Source organism: Hyaena hyaena, unplaced genomic scaffold (genome assembly GCF_003009895.1).
Source record: "Hyaena hyaena isolate Hyena2069 unplaced genomic scaffold, ASM300989v1 scaffold_39, whole genome shotgun sequence".
In the NCBI taxonomy this organism is placed as follows: Eukaryota; Metazoa; Chordata; class Mammalia; order Carnivora; family Hyaenidae; genus Hyaena; species Hyaena hyaena.
Genome location: NW_024080671.1, coordinates 4,496,058 through 4,519,560, shown reverse-complemented (window position 1 = coordinate 4,519,560; position 23,503 = coordinate 4,496,058). Strand labels below are relative to the sequence as shown.

The 23,503-nt window shown below is 56.9% G+C and overlaps 1 protein-coding gene across 3 annotated transcripts; it reads left to right on the top strand.

Moving 5' to 3' along the window:
- Positions 1 to 433: 433 nt before the first annotated feature.
- On the top strand, positions 434 to 22,419 carry CDC42EP4 (CDC42 effector protein 4). 3 transcript variants are annotated; one of them, XM_039229834.1, is made up of 2 exons: positions 434 to 533; positions 19,660 to 22,419. In XM_039229834.1, the coding sequence occupies exon 2, from the start codon at positions 19,768 to 19,770 to the stop codon at positions 20,836 to 20,838; it is 1,071 nt and encodes a 356-aa protein (XP_039085765.1). In that variant the 5' UTR covers positions 434 to 533; positions 19,660 to 19,767; the 3' UTR covers positions 20,839 to 22,419. The 3 variants fall into 3 exon arrangements, with proteins under 3 accessions (XP_039085765.1, XP_039085766.1, XP_039085768.1); XM_039229835.1 differs by lacking the exon at positions 434 to 533 and adding an exon at positions 1,226 to 1,560; XM_039229837.1 differs by lacking the exon at positions 434 to 533 and adding an exon at positions 19,453 to 19,566.
- The last annotated feature ends 1,084 nt before the right edge of the window (positions 22,420 to 23,503 follow it).

Here is a 23,503-nt window from a genome sequence, read left to right as displayed (position 1 = left end):
CTAACACCCTCTACGGGGCTGGGGGGCCCGCTCCTTCCCACCCCTCTCATTTCCAGTAAGGGTCCGGGGTGGAACCCACGGTCCGGGCGGCCCAGACCCCGGGGTCCCTTCTCCCGTCGGTGCCGGGCCCGGGAGGCTGGGAGCGGGGCGGGGGTGGGGGGTACTGGCTCCCGGTCACCGCTGGGGCCCCCGGGACCCCGCCGGCCCCGCTCCGGGCCGCCCCACCTGGATCCCCGGCAGCCTGAGACTAGCAGATTTGAACCGAGGAGGCCCAGCGGCCGGGCGGGAGTTCCCAGCCGCCATTGGCTGAGGCGGCGCCGTGACTCCAGCGCCGAGGGCGCGGGAGGGAGGGCGCGGGAGGAGCCTGGAAGGGGAGTGTCCGAGCGGCTCGCCGCCCAGCGCCCAGGAGCCCGAGGGCCAGAGGGAAGCCGACGCCGGCGCTGACATGGGCCTCCAGCCCCGGCGCCGCGCGGAGCCCACGGAGGGGACAGCACAGCCGCGCCGGCCCGGCGTTCGCGTCTCTGGGGACCCAGGTAGGCGACAGCAGCCCGCGCCCTGCGAGGCCTGGGTGGGCTCGGCCTGGGGGGAGCTCGAGGCCCCTGGTGGGGCGGAGAGCATGGAAGACGCCGCGACGGGGGGCTGAGGGGCGGGGAGGAGGGCCCAGGGACCCCTCCACCCCCTCTCCTGCGCCCGGCCCGGCGTGGAAGGGCTGGGCCGAGGCGCGCGCGGGGCGGCCCGGGTGCTGGGGACCCGTAGCCGCGCACCCCGTGTGGGAGCCGAGCGGGCTTTGGGGAGGTGGGCGGGCGGTGGCCGAGAGCCCGGGAAACCGCGCTCTGCCTCGATTTCCTTTCTCTAGACTGGGATTCGGCGTCCGGCCCTGGGCGCTCCTGTGGCGGGGGTTGTCCCCGGCTTTCGAGGTCCGCCCGCCGGTCCGGGAATGGGGCGTGCGCTGGGATGGGCAGGGGCGCAACAATCGCAGGGCGCCGCCCGCCGTCTCCGCGAGGGGGGCGTGTGTGCGCACGGAGTTCTCCGTGGACAAGAGCCGAATCTTCGCGTGTAGTGGCGGAGGCGTGCACACACGCGCTCGCTCTCGTACACGCGCTGCAGCACACGCCACCCAGTGTCACCGGGCGAGGGAGGAAAGAAGGAAGGAGCGGCCTGGAAGGGAACGGCCGAGGAAACAAATACTCCCCCCTTCCAGCCGCCCCCCCCTCCACCTCCGGGCTCCCGCCCCGCCCGCTTCCTGGGAGACCTGGAGGCCTCGGCGGGAGCGGCCCGGTGCCTCCCGGCGGGGTGGGGCTCAGCCGAGCTGGTGGCCTTGGCAGGGGCCGCGCGCGGCTTCGGCGCGCCGGGTGCGCCCGGGGCTGAGCGCTCCTGGCGTGGCTGCCGGCCGCGAGCGGTCGGTTAATGATTTAATCACCCGCTTGGGGCGGTGGAGCTGCGGTCGGCCGTCTCTGGCTCCGCCCCCTCCCTGGAGCGCCCCCAGCCGGGGGTACAAAACTGCCCCTGCCAAGGGTGCGTCCTTCACCAGCTGCCCTGCGGGCTGGGCCGCCGCCGCCGGTGAGTGTCCGACCGGGAGAGCCGGGCGGGAACGGGGAGCCGGAGCAGGAAGGCTGCTGCTGGGAGGGCTTCCTGGGAGAGGACTGAGCCGGGGGGGGGGGGGGGGGGGGGGGGGGGGGGGGGGGGGGGGGGGGGGGGGGGGGGGGGGGGGGGGGCGCGGGTGCTGGGGGAGGGGTGCTCTCTGTTAACTCAAACCAGATTCCTGGTGTTTCCCGTAGAGATACTGCAGCCTGGGCTTTGGAAGTTTTCTTTCTCTCCCTGGGAGAATGGAGGGGAAATACAATGCTTTTTCTTTTCGGTTCACCCTTTACAATCTGACTGGCTCCCACGCCCTCAGCTGCGTCCTCGGCGCCTATTCTTTGCCCGTGTGTATCGGAGCAGTTGAATGGGGAAAGGGGTCCCCGAGCTGCTGAAGCCTGCCGCCTCTTCTCTAGAGGCTGCGTGGTGCTGGAGGGACGATCTCCGTCATCCTGACCCCCAGCAGCCATCTGGACCCGAGAAAGCTTTCCCCATGCAGCCGGCGTAAACAATGAGGGGCCCGGTTACAGGAGGGCCGCCTGCAAGGCAACTTCTTCGAACAGCCTGGGTTTCTAATAACTCCCCACCGCCTCCGCCCTCTTTCTGAGGCTGGGGTGGAGGAGGGGACCACCAGCAGGATGGACTGAATTTTAAGAGAACAAAGGGCACAAAGGAAGGGGGAACGGAGCTGTGGATTTTCCCCAGCAACGGGGAGTTTTCTGGACCCGAGCTGGGCCCATCCAGGCCTCTAGATGGCTCCAGGTCTCCCGGAGCAATAATGGGGCATCCAGGGGAGCTAGGTGAGACTCCTTGCCCCAGAGGTAGCTAGGAGCCTGCCAGGAGTGTGGGGGTGCCATGGGGCTCCACCTCTCCTGAGCTGCCGTGTGTGAGCTGCCCATGTGACTGATTAGTGTGGTTTATCTCCTCCAAATGTGGACTTTGGCCACCGCTCCTGGAGGACAGCTGCTCCTTCCCACCAACAGGGGCTTCTCGGTGAACCCTGGGAGAGATCCCCGTGGGTTCTGGTCTTCCCCGGGGTCCTGGTGACCCACCCCGGGACTGGGAGCGGGCTGGTGTGATCAAGTGGGTCTGCTCCCAAATGGCGACGCTTGGGATGAATCCCAGCCCCTCTGATGTCCCCCTGAGCTCACGGACCCCATCAAACTGCTTAGCTCCGGCCTCTACCTGGAACATTCCTTCCTTTGGGGTTTCTGCCTTCCTCCCTTGACCCCTCTTTTTTCCCTCCATTTCTCTCTTACACATGTCCACCCACTGACGCTTATACCAAGTGGGTGTGTGAACCCAGATCTCCTTCTGTCCTGCTGCCTCTTGGAGACTGACAGTCCCCAGCCCCCGCAGTCCGGGAGCCCAAGGAGCCCCAAGCAAATGAGAGCCTTATCTACAAAGTGAGGCTGGGGGGACTCTCCCCTCCGCTCCCGACAGATGTTGACCTGCAAGAGGAATCTTAGACCCTTCTTGACAAGTCAGGCGCTTTCCCAGCCTGGCCTCAGATTGGCTCTGGTTCAGGGATTCTAATCCCCACCCCTTTGGAGTGGTTGATCGATGCCTGTGACCAGGACAGGCTGTGCCCAGGTGTGGCCGGCAAGGGGTTTGATATTGGCCAGGCTTGCCTGTTTTCTCTCTGTCTCCTCCCTTTCCCTCTCTCTCACCGCCTCTCTCCCAATCAGTCTCTCACCCCTTTTCTGGTTTGGGAGTAGAGAGCTGCAGATTGGCGCCTGTCTCCAGGCTTCCTTTGCCCTAGGTGGGGAGGGTGGAGCCTGTCCCTGGGAGGAACAGGATCTAGGCTGATGCAAGAGATAAGGCCTGGGGGCGGAGGGATAGAGGTTGAGCAATCTTGCCCTGGAAGCTGAGAGAGGGCTGACCCCAGCTTGGGTCTTCTGACCTTTGTACTGGAGCTTTATCCTCAACCTTGGGAAAAGGAAGCAAACCAGGGAGCCAGCTGGCTGAGGGTCCTGAAGGGCTTGCTCTGGCGAAGACTTCTGGGTGGGATGCTCAGGGGAAGACAGACCCGTGCCAGCCATCTCTGGAGGAACTGGATGGCCACGCCTTGAGGGACGCGTGCATGTGGGTGGGTGGGTGTGTGGCTGAATGTGGTCCCTCTTTGCTCACAGCGTATCACGGAGGAAGTTTAAGCTATTGGTTTCCCACATTCCCACTCAGTGTGTCCTCGAAGCTCTGGTTGAAAATACGCCTCTTGTGGCGCCTTGGGCTTCCTTCCAGAAACGTACATCAGAGTCTCCCCCAGGCACTGCCAGCTTGCAGCTCGGGGCTCCATGCCAGGGTGGCAGGCGCTGGCATCCAGACCCTTCCTTTTTCCAGGAACAGGGGCACCGGAAGTCTCCACTCCACCTCCCGAGCTGGGGAAGGGTCTCCCTTTGGGGGTCAGGCGAGGGCAGTGGGGGGCACACTCATGAAGGATGGCTTCCACAGAGACTGAGCTGCCCTGCTGGCATTACTCTCCCTTTCCTTCATCCCAGGAGCGGGGGCATCTGAAAGGCAGCAGTGCCAGGGTGAGAAACACCCTGGGTGTATTCGCAGGGACGGTGTCTCGCTCGGCCGGGTCTGCTCAGGACCTGTGCCCATGCCGTCCTTATGGTGACTGAATGTGGGCTGCACACCCCAGCTCCCAGATCTTCCCAGGGTGACCAGGGAAGCCGGGCTCTGTTCTGTCTTCTGTTCCCTGCCCCTCCTTTGTCTGTACCCCCAGGGGCCCACTCCCTGCAACCCTTCTTTATTCCTTAGAGTATCGCCCTTGACCCTGATGTATTAAAAGGGGACTAGCGCCCTTGCCTGGGAGAACACACAAGGAGCCCTCTTTGGGCTCCGCTACAGCTCTTACACCTTAGTGAGAGTTGGCTGAGGTCCAAAGAGCCAGGTAGTATTTGATTGGGGGTGGAGCGTGTGGAGGTTTTGTGCATTATTTGTTGCTGGCACCCACCGTGCCCCAGATTCCTCATTATCCAGCCCTCATCCTAGAGAGGAATGGCCGGCGTTTCTTTTATCTCACCTTTGCCTCAACCCCCATCCCCCTATCAGGCTGAAATCAGCAAGAGTTTAAGTGTTGTCCGACAGAAGCCAGGCTCATCCATCCTGCATCATGAAAGGTCAGGAAGGGAGGAAGTCAGGTGCAGAGAGAAGCCACGTCTTGGGTGCCTTGCCCCACGGCTGGTGGGGACTGCAGTCTATCCCGGGCTTCAGAAGCTTGGAGGACCCCCTCCCCCTGCAACACTTCATCCTGACCCCTCCCACCCCCCCACACAAGGACTTGAAAACGGTCAGTTCTGGAGCCTTTTGGATTGGTATCATCAGGTGACACTGGAGGTAGATGTCTTTGAACTTGGCCGGAGTGTCACTGAGGATACTGGGATTTTCCTTCTACCTTTCAAGGCATGGGCATGGGGCATCCACTGAAAGAGAGAGAGAGAACATTACAGCATCTTCATAGCAAATATGTGAGTCCTCACCCATTTTGTTGCGCTAAGGGCTTTGCTTATATGAGTTTATTTAATCCTTACAGTAACGCTAGGAAGTACATAATGGCGCCAATCCCTCTGAAAGCGCGCGAGGAAACTGAGGCATGTGTCATGCACCCAGCGTGGCCAGACCACGGTGGGGAGTCTGGCTCCAGGGTCCATGCTTTTCGCCTCCACCCTGCGTGCTCCGGCAGGACCAAGACGGAGATTTGCCAGCCTGCTCTGGAGTGAGTCCAGATCCACCCTCTGGAGAGCCTCCAGTGTCTTTCGATCCCCCTCCTCGGCCGAGCCCTGGACTCTCAGGAGAAGGGAAGCGAAACCCAACAGGGCCTCGCAGATCTGATTTCAAGCCCAGCCGCTTTGTGGGGTGCTGGGCTGGAGGGCGGGGCATCCGGGCCACTGCCAGGCAGAGGGGGTCCCCAGCAGGTGCCTGCCCTCCCCTCCGGGCTCTGCCCTCTGTGATGGCACCGCTGCTTGTGTCCTGCTGCAGGCCGGGGGGGGGGGGGGGGATGCAAGCTTCCAGGAAGAGTCCTCCAAACAAGCAAAGTTACCGAATATCCTGGAGTTGCTTGGCTCTTCTTGACCCCTTGACTTCTTGATTCCTGAGTGGCTTCCTGGCTTCCCGTTGGGTCCCAGGGCACGCCTTCCCTTTCTTGCCGCAGAGCTGTTTTAACTCCCAGGTGGTGAGGGGGCTTTTCTCCGTCCCCCTCCCACTTGCCTCCCTCAGCTGGCCCAGAGCACATGGTTCCGGGACTCGGGAGCAGGTGGGTACAGAGACAAACGTGAAGGAGCCCAGTGGGGAAAACGACCGGGTCCTGGCAGAGTGGAGCTGTGCCCGAATTTCCCAGGATTTACCTGTACTTTTCCCTGGGGTGGTGGCGACGGAGCGCCCAGACTGGGAATATTTTAACCTGGAATTCTGTGTAAAGCTGCATATCCCGTGGTGTGCATGCATCCAGAACCTTCAGAGCTCAGAGGCCGGGGCCCCAGCAGTCCTCAGGACCCTCCCCTGTACATGCTACGGTGGAGTGGAGCAAAGCCAGGGTTCAGAAGCAGGCGGATCCTGAGACTTTTCTTTCAGCCCTGTCCTTAGCAAGTACGTGACTTGGTGAAACAGTGGTGTCTCTTAGCCTCAGTTTTCTTATCTGCAAGATGGGGATGATGATACGTCCCTGGGATGGGGAGGGGGAGAGTATATGACAGTGTTAGTACTTGTTTTATTCTTTAAAAAAAAAAAAAGGACAGGGGCGCCTGGGTGGCTCAGTCGGTTAAGTGTCCGACTTCAGCTCAGGTCATGATCTCATGGATCGTGGGTTCAAGCCCCGCGTCAGGCTCTGTGCTAACAGCTAGCTCAGAGCCTGGAGCCTGCTTCAGATTCTGTGTGTCTCTCTCTCTCTTTGACCCTCCCCTGTTCATGCTGTCTCTCCCTCAGAAATAAATGAAACATTAAAAAAAAATTTTTTTAATAAATAAATAAATAAATAAATAAAAATTTTGAAAAAGGACAGTTTAGTGAAGGCCAAGCAGCTGCCTGGTGCAGAGTAAAAGCTCAATGAATGGGAGTTCCTTTTCTCATATTTCCTGCAATGTATGGTCCACCTGAGACCCACAGGTAGGGGCTCGGATAGCACGTCCCGGAGTGGCTTCCTCAGCCCCAGCCCACGCTGTTCCACTATAGTTCTCTCGAGTATAAGGCCGGACAGCTGCGTCTGTGTTTTCCAGCAATCAAAGGGCAGACTTTCTAAGCTATGGTGTGTTTGCCCTCCTACAACCCAGCCTGGCTAAGTTACTGGCTTCATTTTCTTATAAGCCGTAAGAACCGTAAGTTCTCTGAAAGGAACGAGAATGCGAGAATGTCTGAATCCAGTGGTGAGCATCGTGCATGATCAGTGGAGATCCTTCCAGAACAGCAGTAGAGGTTCCGTGCCAGCCGCATACGTGATTGATTGTCAGTTTTCCAGGAGGCAGTTTAAAAAACTAAAGACGGGGACGTCTAGATGGCTCGGTTGGTTGAGCGTCCGACTTTGGCTCAGGTCATGATCTCACGGTCCGTGGGTTCAAGGCCCACATCGGGCTCTGTGCTGACATCTCAGAGCCCGGAGCCTCCTTTGGATTCTGTGTCTCCCTTTCTCTCTGCCCCTCCCCTGCTCATGCTCTGTCTCTCTCTGGCTCTCAAAAAATAAATGTTAAAAAAAATTTTTTAAAAACTAAAGACAGGTGGAATGAATTTTCATGTTTGGTTTAACCCAATTTGTATATCAAAAAATTATCACTCCACCACATAAGCATAAAAAATTAAGGTATTTGACATTACTTTATCATACAAAGTCTTCTAAATTCAGTGTGTATTTTATACCTCTGGCACATCTTCATTTCGGTGCTAAGTTTTAGAAATTCTTCATTCGAATTTGAATTTCCTAAAATTTAGGGCTGAAAAAGTAGATCCGTATACTCACGTAGGTCTTAAACATGCTTAATTTGGGGCACCTGGGTGGCTCAGTCAGTTAAGCGTCCGACATCGGCTCAGGTCATGATCTCACGGTTTGTGAGTTCGAGCCCCGCGTGGGGCTCTGTGCTGACAGCTCAGAGCCTGGAGCCTGCTTCGGATTCTGTGTCTCCCTCTCTCTCTGGCCCTGCCCGACTTGTGCTCCATCTCTCTCTGTCTCTCAAAAATAAATAAATGTAAAAAATAAATAAATAAACATGCTTAAGTTTTCCAAGAACTGTATCAAGCATCAGTTTTCAAGTTTAAATATTTAAAGTAAAGAATTCAGTCCCTTAGTTACAGTAGCCACATTTCAAGCACTCAGCAGCCCTGTGTGGCTACAGCTACTGTGTTGGATACACAGTTGGATGTAGAATATTCCTGTAAGTGCCGGGAAGAGAGGTGCTTCGTGTCAGCCGTATTATTCAACATCATACTGGCCGGTGTAGCAGACAGAGCGAGATAAGAATAAGAAATGGAGGAGGCAGAATTATTATCAGTTGCTGATGATGAGCTTGTCTGCGTACAAGGCCCAAAAGATTCAACTGATTCAACCGTTAACGTTGATTCAAGTATGCAGGACAGTGCAAGTTTAGCAGGGTGGACATTAAATATATAAATCTTTTTTAACATTTTAATTATTTCTGAGAGAGAGAGAGACAGCGTGAGCAGGGGAGGGTCAGAGAGAGAGGGAGATACAGACTCTGAAACAGGCTCCAGGCTCTGAGCTGTCAGCACAGAGCCCGATGCGGGGCTCGAACCCACGAGCCGTGAGATTGTGACCTGAGCCGAAGTCGGATACTTAACCCACTGAGCCACCCAGGTGCCCCCCAAGTTAATTTCTCATGTCCTTTCAATTCCCACATGATCTCACTAGAATTTCTTTTGGGACTTCCTGTTTTTAAAGTCTGTCCGGGAGAGGAACAGCATTAGAAAAAGAAAATGCAAGGAAATTGTAGGAAAAAAATTAAAGTGGGGAGATTACCATATTAGATCCTCAAACATGTTTTTTTTTTAAATGTTTTTATTTATTTCTGAGACAGAGAGAGCGTGAGCAGGGGAGGGTCAGAGAGAGAAGGAGACACAGAATCTAAAGCAGGTTCCAGGCTCTGAGCTAGCTGTCAGCACAGAGCCCCGACGTGGGGCTCGAACCCACCAACCCATGAGATCATGACCTGAGCTGAAGTCGGACGCCCAACTGACTAAGCCACCCAGGCGCCCCTCAAACATGTTTTACGAAGTGCAGTATAGACCTGGTGTAGGAATCTACAGACCAGCAAACCAAGAGGGGAGCCCTGAGGTAGATTCGTGAAAGAATTTAATATCTGATGGTCATTGTAATGCCTTACCCACATTTTGTAATAACCCAATAAGGAATCAGTAACATACAGCATTATTGTATTTTACTTGTTTTCCTATTTTAAATAACCCACCGTTTTATAAGCCACAGGCATCTTTACTTTGTTGTATTTCCTTTCCTTCCTCCTCTGAGTAGTTGCTCATTATTTTATTACCTGGTAGTTTTAGAAGAGGTGGATATTTTCAGAAACTGGAAAGTGGGGAAGGTCTTTGCTTCATGGTGTTAAAGCCAGAAACTACGACACAGATTTGGCTCTGTAAGAATGAATGAGCCCTCTGGGCCGCCTGGGTGGCTTAGTCGGTTAAGCATCTGACTTTCGCTTAGGTCATGATCTCGTGGTTCGTGGGTTCGAGCCCCGCGTCGGGCTCTGTGCTGACTGCCAGCTCAGAGCCTGGAGCCTACTTCGGAGTCTGTATCTCCCTCTCTCTCTGACCCTCCCCTGCTCACGCTGTCTCTCTCTCTCCGAGAAATTAAAAAAAAAAAAAAATTAAAAAAAAAAAAGAATGAATGAGCCCTCTATGGAAAAGGAGACAGTATCACCCAACTGCAAACGGGTGTATGATAAACTTGCAGAAACGTTTGCAAAATGTGTTGGTAAGAAAATTTTAACTGCTTTAATATTTTAAAAACTCCTATGCAAATCCATTGGAAAAGGTGAAGCCCCGTGCCCCGGAGAATTGGTCAAAAAGGCTTCAACAAGCAACTCTAAGAGAAAGATAACAGATGTGGATGATGTACTTTTTAAATGCTTGCCCTACCTTATAATTTTTTTTAAATTTTTTTTTAATGTTTTATTTATTTCTAGGAGAGAGAGAGAGACAGCGTGAGCAGGGGAGGGTCAGAGAGAGAGGGAGTCACAGACTGAAACAGGCTCCAGGCTCTGAGCTGGCAGTCAGCACAGAGCCCGACATGGGGCTCGAACCCACGAACCGCGAGATCATGACCTAAGTGATAGTCGGACGCTTAACCGACTAAGCCACCCAGGCGCCCCTGCCCTCCCTTATAATTAAGGAGATACAAATGACAAGTTTGTGAGTGTGCGGATTGTTGTGTTTTTGTTGTTTTCATCTAAAGGACATACAGCATCTGGTATCAGACACTATATTCCTGTGTTGGTAGGACTGCAACTTGCTGTGGAACCTCCCGGAAAACAAGTTCGTGATAAGAAACAAAAGTCATTTATCTTTCTTTTCCTCCAGAAATAAAGATTGGCATAAACTTAGCCAGGAGGATTTTTGTTACAGAGTTGGGATAAAATAGAAACAACCTAGCATTCATTAGTGGCCACTGGATGTGAAATTTAGGAATTTCGTACTTAATTTAAAATAACGCAGACGTTATGTATGAACACGTAAATATTTCCGCCAAATGTGAACAATGGTCGGCTTTATTTATGTACCTACAGTGGAAGGGGAAAACGCCTCAATCCGCAGTAGCCAGTAAAAGCAGTTTGCAAGTTTCGTATTTCATTTCCATTTTGAATAACTGTATTTTGAGAGAGAGAGAGAGAGAGAGAGAGAGAGCAAGTGAGTGGGGGAGGGTCAGAGAGAGGGAGACACAGAATCCAAAGCAGGCTCCAGGCTCTGAAGTGTCAGCACAGAGCCTTGACGCGGGAGTTGAACCCACGAACCGTGAGGTCATGACCTGAGCCCACATAAGGGACGCTTAATTGACTGAGCCACCCAGGCGCCCCAGTAACTATATTTTAAAAAGTGAAAAGAGGGGCGCCTGGGTGGCTTAGTCGGTTAAGCATCCGACTTTCGCTTAGGTCATGATCTCGCAGTTCGTGGGTTCTAGCCCCGCGTCGGGCTCTGTGCTGACTGCCAGCTCAGAGCCTGGAGCCTGTTTCAGTCTGTCACTCCCTCTCTCTCTGACCCTCCCCTGCTCACGCTGTCTCTCTCTCTCTCTCTCTCCTAGAAATAAATAAAAACATTAAAAAAATTTTTTTTAATTAAAAAAATAAAAAGTGAAAAGAGTTAGGTGAAATCAACATTATTTAACCCAATAAATTCAAAATATTCTAATTTTAACATGTAACCAATAGAAAAATAGAATGAGCTGTTTTACACCTTGTCTGTTTTACCCCATAACACATGTGAATTGGGACTCCGCACAGCTCAAGTGCTCTGTAGCCACGTAAGGCTGGTGCTGTCACACTGGACAGTATAGCTGTAAATTATTTAATAGCCCCTGGAGAGGCAGCAGAAGGCACCGAGACGTTCTGGTGTAGGGTATGTGGGGCTCTCCCTGTGAGCCCCGCTCTGGCCATTTGCCTCGCGCCCTTGTTAGCTGGGCCGGGCTCACCCCGCTTCCCACTTCCCCAGCCGGGAAACCTGGGGAAAGTGAGCAGGTCGCTTCCGTCTCTGGGAAGCAGGTATTGAAACTGGGTGCCTTGTTCACTTTCCCTTTCTCCTAGGAAGCAGGAAGTGGGGTCTGCGCACGTGTGGCCACGCAGTGGCACCCGTGGGCCAGTGAGCCTGGTCTGGCCGGGCAGGCGGGCAGGGGGCGATGGAGCAAATACAGGGCCCCCAGCCCGGGAGGTTCTAGAAAGAGAGCTTGGGTTCTGGTCCTCCTCCTTGGCAGCAGGAAGTACTGGGAAGCACAAGAGGGGGCCTAGAGCCGAGCAGGCGTGAGGGGCGTTGGAGGCGGGGCCTTGTGCTGAGCCCGCTGCTGACCATGCCAGGGGAGTCCTGGCTCCTGCTCCAGGGCGGTCCCCCGCACCCCGCCCCTCCCAGGGAGTCAGAACATGGGAGGTTGCTCCGAGTAGGGAGCTGGCATGAGAGGTCCTGAGTAGGGAAGAGCCCATTTGAGCAGCCCTGAGAGCAGATCTCTGAAGGAGAGGCAGCCCAAGTGAGTGTTGGTGCCAAGGGTCTTGGATCGGCAGCCTCCCCGTGCCATCCCACCCACCCCCCATCTCCACGGGCACATTCTCAGCTGGGGGACATCTGAATAGGCCAGGAGGCATCACCTCGTACAGAAAACCATGGGCCCAAGGTCCGCCAGAAGTTGGCTGAAGTCCTCATTTAAGTAGCTGAGAGAGTGATCTCTGTCGGGTGAGGCTCACACCATGTGAGCCTTGGTTTCCCTTTCTGTAAAATGGGGGGCAGTCTTGACACCCTCCTTGCGGGGTGAGGGGCACAAGTGTCCCATGTCCTAGTACAGTGCCTGGGATGCAGCAGGTACCAGACACTGTCATTGAGACAGTTTACTGTCTCTGCACGTGGCTTGGTGGTTGGCCAGTGGCTTGGGGGGGGGGGGAACACCGGGGTGCCGGTTGCCCCGTGTGATGCCAGCCTTTTCTCTGCTCCTATGCAGCCACTGGAAGAGCTGAGCTAGGGCCGTAGAAGCCCAGAAGCAGAACTTTCACCTGCCCGGGGCATCTCGGATAGCATCCCACTGTGGGATCACCTATGTAGGAGGCTGGCCTCCAACTTGAAGCTTTAGTGACACTGGAAACTGGCCAGTCTCCGGTGACGGTGCGGGCGGGGTTGTGGGGGGGAGTGATTGTTTTCTTTCATCTCCTGCTCAGTTGAAGAGGCTCAAGCGTCAGGAAGCAGCTGCTGGGGAGCGAGCTCTTTCAGGGGGAGTCTTAATCTCCCTGTGTGATACCAGGCTGCTGGAGATCGCCCACTCTCTCTTCCCACACGACTTTGAATACAACCTGTCCGGCTTGGGACGGGGAAGGAGGGAAAGAACACAGACATCCATGGGGGATTTTGGCGCAGAAAGAGTGGACCCGAGACCCACCTCACCCAGTCCCAGCTCGGTGCTTTGGATTGAGCCCTGAGAACCAGACTGCTTAAAAAAATTTTTTTAATAGTTTTTATTTATTTTTGAGACCAAGAGAGACAGAGCATGAGGGGGGGAGGAGCAGAGAGAGAGGGAGACACAGAATCGGAAGCAGGCTCCAGGCTCCGAGCTAGCTGTCAGCACAGAGCCCAAGGCAGGGCTCGAACCCACGAACCGCGAGATCATGACCTGAGCTGAAGTCGGACACTTAACCAACTGAGCCACCCAGGCGCCCCAAAACCAGACTGTTTTAAGTAGGCTTTGAAATTAATGTCTTTTCTTTAATAAGCCTTTGATGCTTTGGGATTTATTATTATTAAAACCGCATTACCACCTGAAAAGAAACCAAAAAATTGCCTATTTTCTACTCAAGCCTACCGTAACTCCTCATTTTCTCTGTGTGCCCTTTAAGCCTGTATCCGTGTAGACGGATGCATGTATGTAGATCATACATAGTGTGATCGCTGTGTATGAACAAGCATGAGCCCTGTCTGTTTTCTCCTTCCCCTTCATGCCGCTTGGTAAACACCTGTTGCTTGGTGTTCGCATGTTAATCGGTTGAGTTAATAGCGCCCAGTCCTCACACCCGTTTCCTTATTCCAGGCAGATTGTTGTTTCCAGCTTGTCGTGATTATAAATAAGGCTTCTGTGAACATCTGTGTGTGTGTGACTTTTTTCCTGCTTTGAGACCGTTCCACAGGGTAGTTAATAAATCATAATCATTTTAAAGCCATTATTTAAAGAAACGGCCTTAGTTGCCACTGACCCCAAGACTGCACTTGGGCTGGTCCCTTAATGTGTCCCTTAGTGTGGCTTCACCATCTCTGAGAGTATGGTCACTCCCTACCCAGGGATTTTAAGGAGATATTTGATGCAGATACGTGAGCGGTACAGGAGTGGGTAACGCTGATATTTCATGTTCCCATCCTGGGCTTTTTGGGGGGAGGGAGTGCTGTTCAGGTTCAGGTTATTTTAAGACCGTGCTTCTTAACTCTCCTGGTGCAAACAGCGCACTTTCAAATACGATGGCTTTTCGCAGTGCACGTGAAAGAAGTAAAAGATTCCAACTAGCACTAAAGTCAGCTAAAATAACCCCGCCCCCACCGCGGTCCCTCCTGCATTACGTAAGGTTGTGGATCAAAGCGTCCACGGCTCTGTTCACTCCCTGAGCCGCCCATCAGCCCTGTCCCACTGTTGGAGTTAAAATGCCTTCTGCCTTCACTGGGACTCCTTATCTCTGCAGGATCAGACTGCCTGAATGTTCCAGAAGGCATCGAATGCGTCTCTGGCCACAAAAGCCAGACTAGCCTCTTCGGGAGAGGAGTGGCCCATGTTAACCCTGAGTTTCTTGCAGAAGGCCCTTCTGTGTGTCGCTCCGGCTGGGGGGGCTGTGTAGCAGACCGCCTCCCCAGTGTGGGCAAGGTGAAGTTCTTCCTAGTGGAGCGTTGATTGCACCCTGGGAGAAAGGGCCATAGCCCAGCGGAGAGACCTGCGGTGGGGAGCTCTGGGGCTTCCTCTCTTCCCCTCTCTGGGCCCTCAGCACGTCCTGCTGTCGCTACCTCCAGACCATGCCCTGAATGTGCCCTCCTCTGTTTATCTCCATAGCCGCATCCGTCTCCTGGTCCCCATCCTCTGCCCCGAGCTACTGCCGTCATGCGAACCTCCACATGCACCAAGCATGTGCTGCTTAGAAACTGCCATTGGTTTCCTTTCGTACCTAGAATGCCGTCTAGACTCCTACCTGGTCTTCCGGGGGCAGTGGGGCTGTGTGACCTGGCCCCGGGCCCCTGGGTTTTCATTCTGTTCGTCAGACTCCACAAGCTTCTTCCCACCTCTGGGCATTTGCATGTTCTGTTCCCTCCCTGGATTGCTCTTGACCTGCCTGGGTCCTTTTCCGTCATTCAGTTCTCAGCTCGCAGGGCCCCTTCCTCAGAGGGGCCTCCCCCTGGCCCGTGACGCCCACACTGGCTCCCCTTTTTTGGATGCCAGGCGCTACAAGAGACTGTCCTACTTGCACACATATGGTGGTGTTCCTTGCCCACCTGTATTCACTACAGACGTGCCCCCAGGAAGGCAGGGGCTTATCTGCCTTGTGTTTCCACTGCCGCATCTTCAAAGCCTAGATGGGTATGGGAAAATGGGTGGATATGAATGAATGAGTGAATGAACGAATAAGTAAATGAACAAGGCCTCCTATCGCCATTCCAAGCCACAGCTGAGGTGGCCTTCACCAAATATCCCCTTCCGTTCCGCCGCGTTGCTTGGGGCTGGTGCCGGATGGATGTTGGAACAGCTCAGGGGAGCCGATGGAGAGGCAGCCACAGGTGGCGGTGGCCATGCAGTGGGCGTAGAAGCACGTGTACTCTGAAGCAGGGTGAGATGCAGGCCAGCTGCGAGAGTGGGAGAGAGAGCCGGCCCAGGAGAGCCTGGGTCTCTCCCCTGCTTCGGCCCGGCTGCCGGGAACAAGCCACTGCTTGGGTGCTTGGAGCGCACTGGTCCAGCCCGTCCTTCTGTGTGTCTGGTTGCCACTCGACTGGCCGATGGGGGGGGGGGGGGGGCAGTGCTCTGTGTGCAGCATGCCAGGGAGGATGGGTGAGGGGTCCAGGCGAGCGCTGTGTCCTCCGGGGTCCCTTAAGCAGAGCTGAGCTGAGAGGGTGGTTCGTGTAAACCAACCAGGGGCCTGGCCTTCCAGGGAGGACTCGCTGCTCCTGCCTTAAGGGAATGTTCTGGGGATGGTCAGGCTGAGGGTAGAGGAATCTAGTTCCTTCGGCGGCTGGGGAGAGCGAGGGAGAGCCAGGAGTTACTGCCCCTTCTCCTTTGCTCCGGCAGGAAAGTGGAATTATGGCTTCCGGGGTGGGGAGGGGGAGCCCCGCCCAGCACAGGCTGTGGGGAGTGGCCGCCCTGTCATCAGGCAGCCTGTTTTAGCCACTTCCCCAGAGCTGAGTCACTGCACTTAGCAACACCCCCGGCCGAAGGCACAGCTCTCTTTCGCAGGGCCCCCTTCCTGGCGGGGGGCGTTCAGGCCTCCTGACCTGCCCCCCCCCAGGACTGGCCCGGGCCACCTGCTTGCCCTTAACCTCCGTATTCCGTCTCCTCACGCCCACATCATTTTGTGTTCAAAGCTTAGGGTTCTCATCAGCCCTGAGGCCCAGACCTTGGCCCCCGCTCAGGGCTGCGGGGCATCCCGATGCTGGGTGACTCCACAGATGCCCCGCAGCTCTCTCAAGATTCTTCCGTGCTGGGCACTGGAGGGACGGTTTGGGTTTTTATAAGCCGGAAAGCCTCGTTCCCACCCCCAGAGAGCAGCACTGCAAGTAGCAGAAAGCACTGGCCGGACGTTCACTTTCTCTCTGGGGGTGTAGCGGCCTGGCCTGTGGATTTGCCTACTGGCCTCCGTTCCCTGTGCCTTTGTTTCACCCTCCAGGATCTGTCCCCCCTCTAAGGGGAGCTTGGTGGGATGCTGGGACCCTCCTGTCCTGTAGTCTTGGTGGCCAGAATGCCAGGTCCCTGTGAGTGGCCGCAGGCCTCTTCATGGGTTCTGCTGAGACCTTGGCGGTCGAGTCTGTGGTTCCCCTTTCTCCGTGAAGAGCACTTCACGTGGGGGAACCACAGCGCTTAAAGTTGCTTACTGGCTCGGGGGATTCTTACTGTTACATCGAAACCCCGAACTCTGGAAGTTCATGGCTTATGTTCCCACAATTTTATGGGAACCTACCCTGCCTCCCAGCCACCCGCCCGCCCCCTCCTTTTTTTAAATTTTTCTTTATCTGATCAGCCGTATAAGCTTTAGTTTTGTAGCTGTGTTCTCAACCTGGGACAGTTTTGCACACATTCCCCGCCCCCACCCCCAGGGGACATTCGGTATGTCTGGAGACATTTTGATTGTCACCCCTGGGGAGGGATGCTCCTGGGATTTTAGGGGGCAGAGGCATGAATGATGTTAAAACATCATACCATGTGCCAGAGGACCCCCCACCACACGAATTATCTGGTTCAAAGGGTTGACACTCTCGGATCGTTCAGGAACTTTCTTGAGGAAGCAGCTCCTCCTTTTCCTGGACTCTGCTGGCCCAGAAGCGGGGAGGGATGTTCAAATGGTAAAGGTAACTGGGGAAGGATGCTACCCACTGAAGGCCAGAGAAAGGTCTGGAACGGAGTAGAGAGAGCACTGGACCAGGAGGCCAGCCTCCCACCCAGCTCTGCTGTTTGGGACCGAAGCCTGGATGGGTTACTCTGCTTCCGTTACACCGGTTTTCTGCAGCTGCCCTGAGCGTCCCTTCTCGCCCAGCTCTTTGAGATCCCAAGATTCAGTGACTAGAGGCAGGCATTTGAGTGCAAGCAGTTTGAAGACATGAGCCTTTTCCATTGTTGCCTCAGTGCCCTGGGCGGGGGGCAGCAAAAGCTGAGAGATTCTCTGTTACCAAGAGTTCGTTAGAAACCTGCTTTGATTTCTTTCTGTTCCTAACACGTCTGAGGCCACCCCTAGCCTCCCTTTCTCTTTTTCAGCCAAAGAGAGCTTTTCCCGCAAAGTTTCACCTGGGAGCCCATGGCGGGCCCAGAAGGTCACATACGGCGACCCTCTCCGGGGCAGTGTGGCGAGGGGATAACCCGAGGCCAATACTTTTAATGTAGTTTGAGTCAACAAAACCGTGGCCCATGGGCCAAATCTGGCCCACAGCTTGTTTTTATATATAAAGTTTTATTGGGACGCAGCCACACCCTTTGTTTCCATGCAGTCTGTTGCTGCTCTCCTACTACAAAGAGAGCATCTTCCACAAAGCCAAAGGTCTTTAGTCTCTGGTCCTTTATAGAAAATGCTGGCCAATCCTTGGTCTGGCTGTTCCATGTCTGATTGTTGAGAGGTTAGATCCCAGGCCGTGGGCAGGAGAAGGGGGTCCAGGGTAGGGGTAGGGAGAGCTAACTCACCTGAGGGTTGGTGGGAGGAAGGAGAGCTGACTGGCTGTAGTGAGAGTCCTCCCCTGGCTCTGAGCCCAGCCCAAGTCACCTGTGTGGCATGTCCCCCCCGCCCCTGTGCCTGGCTCCTGCCTCCCGTCCTAGAGAACTTTGTTTGCTGGAGTGACAAACACATGACTGTCTGGGGTGAGGCTTCGGGGGGGCCACTTGATGGTGGGGGAGCCATCAGACTGGGCGGCAGTAACCGGACAAGGACTGAGAATACTGTGGAGGGTGTTTGGAGGACTCAGAGGTCAGGCCGGCGGGGAGCCCTGGAGCCGGCCATATAGGCTGAAGGGAAGCCATTGCTGGCCCTGGACTGAGAAGCAGAAAGGGAGAGTGGGGAGGGCAGGACAGAGGTGTTGCCTTTCAACAGGTCTTTGAGGACCCGCTGCTAGGTGGGATTCAGTGGTGAGTCGGCCCGCCGGAACATTCTGGAAGCTCAGGGTCCAGTGGGCAGATTGCAGCCCAGCTGGCAGGAATAGAACAATGTGGGTGGTGCCTCCCAGGAAGGCCGGAGGAGAGGTGGCCGGAGTGGGTTCACCCTGGCTAAGGACAGTTTCCCGGAAGAAGTGACGCCTCAGCCGAGCCCTGAAGGACGTTGAGTAAGCCGGGTGACAGGGTGTGCCAGCAGGGACCCGCATGTGTCCAGTCCTGGAGTCCAGGAGCCAGAAGCTCAGGGCTAGGACAGAGAGCAAAGGTGGGGAGCGGCAAGCAGTGGCGTGGAGGAAGGGGGGGCAAGGACGGGCGGCCAGAACGAGGGGCCTGCGCCCGAGTGTCCTGGATGGGTTTTGTTTTAGATAAAAGGTGAAGAATGGGCTGGAGAAGGACAGAAGGGGAAACGGATCTGCTGGGCAGGCATCGGGGGTCTGGGTGGGGGGAGGGGGATGCCGTGGCCTGGCTGGGCGTGAGGAAGGACCCCCATGGGTTGTGCTTGGCAGTGGGAAGCGTGGTCCCTCTGTGAAGTCTTGTTGGCAAGACTGCGGCCACCACCGTCCCCCGTTAGATCCCGCAGGTCTCCCCGCCCTGCTCAGCCCTGCATTGCTGGGGTTGGCGTTCGGGGCAGGTCCCTCCAGAGGGAAGACGTCTGGTTTGGCCCCAACAGTGGACCTCAGCTTGGTGCTTCCAGGAGCTATATGGGTGGTACCCGAAGCTTTCAGACGCCCCAGGCTCTGCTGGGCTCCTCTCTGCGGAGCTTCAATTTTAGTTACTGTCCCCCTGGGGGTTGCAGACCTCGGGGGCCAGGCCACCTAGTCCCTGCTCTCGCCCTGCACCCCTAATGATTAAAGGGACCAGGGGGGCCTTTTCTGGTCTGCATTCCTAAGAGACACAGGGTGAGTCTTCAGCAGAGAGCTTGGGCCCCACGGTGGAGAGGTCGCAGGCGGGGTCCTCGTTAGCGGGGCACCCAGCGAGGACGGGAAGCCTGGAGAGCTGGCTCTGTGGGTCCCAGCAGCCCCGCCCCAATTGTGATTCAGAAAGCGAGTCTGGCCGCCCACATGCGCAGAGATGTCGGGCCCGTCTCTCCGGGGCCCGTCTTGTTCTCTCCCTCGTCGGAGGACTGTGACTCAGGTTGAGGTGTCCACTGACTTCACGGGGATTGAGGTCAGACAGCAGGAAGAGCTTAGAGCGCGCCTCCAGCCCGGCTGTCCGCGGGAGTCCTGTCCCAGAACCATCCCTGGACCGCCGCACGGAACCGCCTGGGCACCTCCACGGCCTTAAACGTGGTTGCGTTCACGCTGGTGGCATCCTGGTTGGGGGAGATGTCGTCCTTCGGAAGAAGGCTCATCCTTCTCTCTGGTGCTGGGAAAGTGTCCCTCTGGCCACCTGAACTCAGCCCGGCTTTGCGGAAGGCGCTCGCCTACCCCGAGTGCCTGTGCGTGAAGAAACAGACAAGGTTGTGACACGAGGTGCTTATTTCACAGTCTGTCGTTTTGGTGGGAGAGCCGAGGTGTGGGCAGCAGCCCCTCTTTAACCCTTTGCCTCCTGTTCTCTTCCTGCAGCCCTATGATCTCCTTGTCACCCCCTACGCCCGCCGGACTTCAGATCTGACCCCCGACCCGCCTGCCGCCTTGGGCGCACCCTGCCCCCCCCCCCCCACCATCGGCAAGATGCCCATTCTCAAGCAGCTGGTGTCCAGCTCGGTGCACTCGAAGCGCCGCTCCCGTGTGGACCTCACGGCTGAGATGATCAGCGCCCCCTTGGGCGACTTCCGGCACACCATGCACGTGGGCCGGGCGGGGGACGCCTTCGGGGACACGTCCTTCCTCAACAGCAAGGCCGGCGAGCTGGACGGCGAGTCCCTGGAGGAGCAGGCTGCCTCCACGTCCTCCAAACGCAGCCTCCTGTCCCGGAAGTTCCGGGGCAGCAAGCGGTCGCAGTCGGTGACCAGGGGGGACCGGGAGCAGAGGGACATGCTGGGCTCCCTGCGGGACTCGGCTCTGTTCGTCAAGAACGCCATGTCCCTGCCGCAGCTGAACGAGAAGGAGGCCGCCGAGAAGGGCCCTGGCAAGCTGCCCAAGAGCCTGTCGTCCAGCCCCGTGAAGAAGGCGAGTGCCGGGGAGGGCGGCCAGGAGGAGGCGGGCGACGGGGAGCCGACGCCCCGGCGGAACGGGGCCACCGCCCCCCACTCCCCCGACCCCCTGCTCGACGAGCAGGCCTTCGGGGACCTGACGGAGCTGCCCGTGGTGCCCAAGGCCAGCCTGGGGCTCAAGCACGCCGAGTCCATCATGTCGTTCCACATCGACCTGGGGCCGTCCATGCTGGGCGACGTCCTCAGCATCATGGACAAGGAGGAGTGGGAACCGGAGGAGGAGGAGGAGGAGGGCGGCGGTTACCATGACGACGGGGACCCCGCAGGCGGCACCCTCCGGGCTCCCCCAGCGGCGGCGGCTGCGGCGGCGGCGGCAGCCCCTCCACGGGCAAGGCAGCAGGAGGGTGCAGGGGGCCGGGACCTGCCCCAGGACCAGGGCTGGGCGGCGGCCCCCAGCCCCGGCTCGGCCCGCAGCGAGGGCAGCCACACCACGCGGGACAGCAGCTCCCTGTCCAGCTGCGCCTCGGGCGTCCTGGAGGAGCCCAGCCCTGCCTCGCGGGGGCCCGACAGGGCCCGGGCCGCGCTGCCCCTGCAGCAGGACAAGGAGTTCTCCTTCATGGACGAGGAGGAGGATGAGATACGAGTGTGAGGGGCGCCCAGCAGGGCGGCAGGGGGCTCCGTCTCCTCCCTGCCCCCAGGCCACCACCCCCTTCCCGCCCCGGCCCGTCCAGTGCAGGGCAGCCAGGAGCCTGGCTTCCACCGCACACCCCGGGTGCCCCCCTCCCTCCTGGAACTGGGGCGCTGGACACATGGGGAGGTGGTGCCCTCCTGTGCGCCGCGGGCCGGCTGGTGCTTGCGGGTTCTCCCTTCCCTCTACCCTGGCCTCGGACGGTGCCCCACAGTCGGCCAAGTTCCCTCCTCGCGGGGCAGCCACAGCTGGTCAGCCCGGGAGCGGCCCCGGTGCCTTGGCTAAGGACGCTGGGCTCACCTTTCCGCTCCTGGCGTCTCTGCTCTGACTGGTGGCCGTGTGGCTGGAGGAAGGGTGATCCCACACCCCGGCCCCCCCCCCCCCCGCTGTCTCCCCCCCCACACTTCCTGCCCCTGCACTGCGAGCCTGGAGCCCCTTGGAGCAAAGCCGGACCCAGTATGTGCACTAAACACGGCCCCTTCCAGGGGAGAACAGGATGGGAGATGAAAGAAAGGAGGCCCCGGGGCTTCCTGAATTTTCTACAAGGGGCCTTCCCAGGATGACACTAGGAAGAGGCTGGGCGCTCGCTCAGCCCCTATCGATTTGTCTGTCCTTCTTGTCCTGTTTAAATCCTTCCAGAGCCGTATCCGGAACAGCGTTAGTAGGTCTGCCACCAGACGGAAAATCAGATCCTTTTAGAAAACCTATATACTAAGTGCTTCCAGACTTTATTTAGAGCTGTATGGGGTGGGCGTCCTTGGTGTGGCCCTCTCCCCACCCCATAGCCATTAACAGCTGAAGGCAGCCCGTGTAGGAAGTTTCTGGAAAAGGATTTTTTTTAAAGAAATGTATCATTCCTATGGAGGGATAGAAGCTTTTTTGACCGTGTTACTACACACACACACACACACACACACACACACACACACACTGACTACTTCCTCTTCCTTCTTTAGGCCTTTCTGAACCTCTCCCCCCCATTTCTGAGGCCCCTAAGGGTATAGGGTTGCCAGATTTAGCAATAAAACAAAACAAAGCCAGAATGTGGGGATAAATTAGGATGTCAGGCATACAAAGGATCATTTCTTTAGTATACGTATGCCCTACACCATGTTTGGAGCATACTTATGCTGAAAAATTATTTGTTGTCCTTCCGAAATCCCAGTTTCGCCGAGTGGGAGCGTGGGCGTGTGCCCCAGGGTTAACCGATGATTCTGTTCCTGTCCTGGGAACAAGCTGACCCACCTTCTCCTGTCCCCTTGTACCCAGTGGGGGGAGGGGCCGGCGGCCATGGCTGCTCCCGCCTCTCATGCTCGTTGCCAGATCTTGATCCAGACACTAACTTAGTTCCTGATTCCAGCGCCCTGTCAGTACTGTTTCCAGTAGCGTGGCTGCCATGTAGGGGAGGCATCGGACAGGCTGTACAGCCCCCGCCAGCTGCCCTTGAAACCCATCCAAACAGTGGTCAGTTCCAGATTCTAAACTGTATATATTTTTTCATGGTATTGTTAAAACAGTGAGGAACATTAAAAAAAAAAAAAAGCACAGTGGCACACCTGGTGTCTGTCTCTGCCTCTGGGGAGGGTTACTGCAGGATGTGGGTGTGTAGGGGTGCAGACTGGGGGCCCTGGGGCTGCCTGTGCTCCCCAGGCCCTCGGGGTCTGGGGTGGCTTCTCTCCCTGTCCCTCTGCCGCCCCCCCCTCCCCTGCACTGCTCTCGGGCCCCTGGAGAGACAAGGCTTCTGTGCCTGTCTGCTGGGCAGGTCTTAGAGGCTCTGGGATTTTGGTGCCCCATGTGGCACTTACCAGGTGGGGGCCTGTGGGCACTAAATCACTTAGTTGCTTTGTGCCTCCTGCATCTGTGATTTGGGAATCTTGCTGCTCTCACAGGGCTGGGTGCAGCCACAGTCACTGCCACGGAGTTTGCAAAGCTATTACTAAACCTGGGGAGCCTGGGTTCCCCCAAGCCCCCAGGTGCCCACATGCCTGGGAGCGGGCACCACCGGGAACAGCAGGTGCAGAGGCTGGGAAGGAGCTGCCCTCCCTTCTTTCCTGGCCGTTTTGGGCAGCATGTTCTCCATCCAGACATGTGGCCTGTGAGAGGTGGACTCGTGTCCCCGTTTTAGGGAAGAAACGGGCTCCAGGGGCCGCATGGTCACCTTCCCCAAGTCACTAAGGAGTAGACTCGGGACATCACGGACTTAAAGCCCTTACACCTGGCTGCACACAGGCTCCAGGAAGTTTCATGCCCTCAGGAAGTGAGGTTGGGGGTGTGTCTGCCCTGTTTGGGGACCTGGAGACCTGCCCCCCCTGCCCCCGACCGTGTCAGCCCAGGCAGGGCTCTGCTAGCTGAAGCCCCTCACGTGTCCTGTCCACGGGCGGGCCAGTGTGGCTGAGTTCCTGGAAACCTTTCCCCTCGCCTCGAGCATCCGCAGAGAAATTTGGGCTTGTGCTCACCCTCCCTGGGAACAATTAGAAGCGTAATAAAAAATGTTGCACAGGCCCCTCGGCCCCAGAGAGGCTGGTTCCCGGTTAATGAGGGATGTGGCAAAGGGTGGGAGTGGCCCCAAGAGAGGGAGGGGAGAGGAGGTGGGGTCCCAGGGGGGCCTGCAGAGGAAATGCTCTGT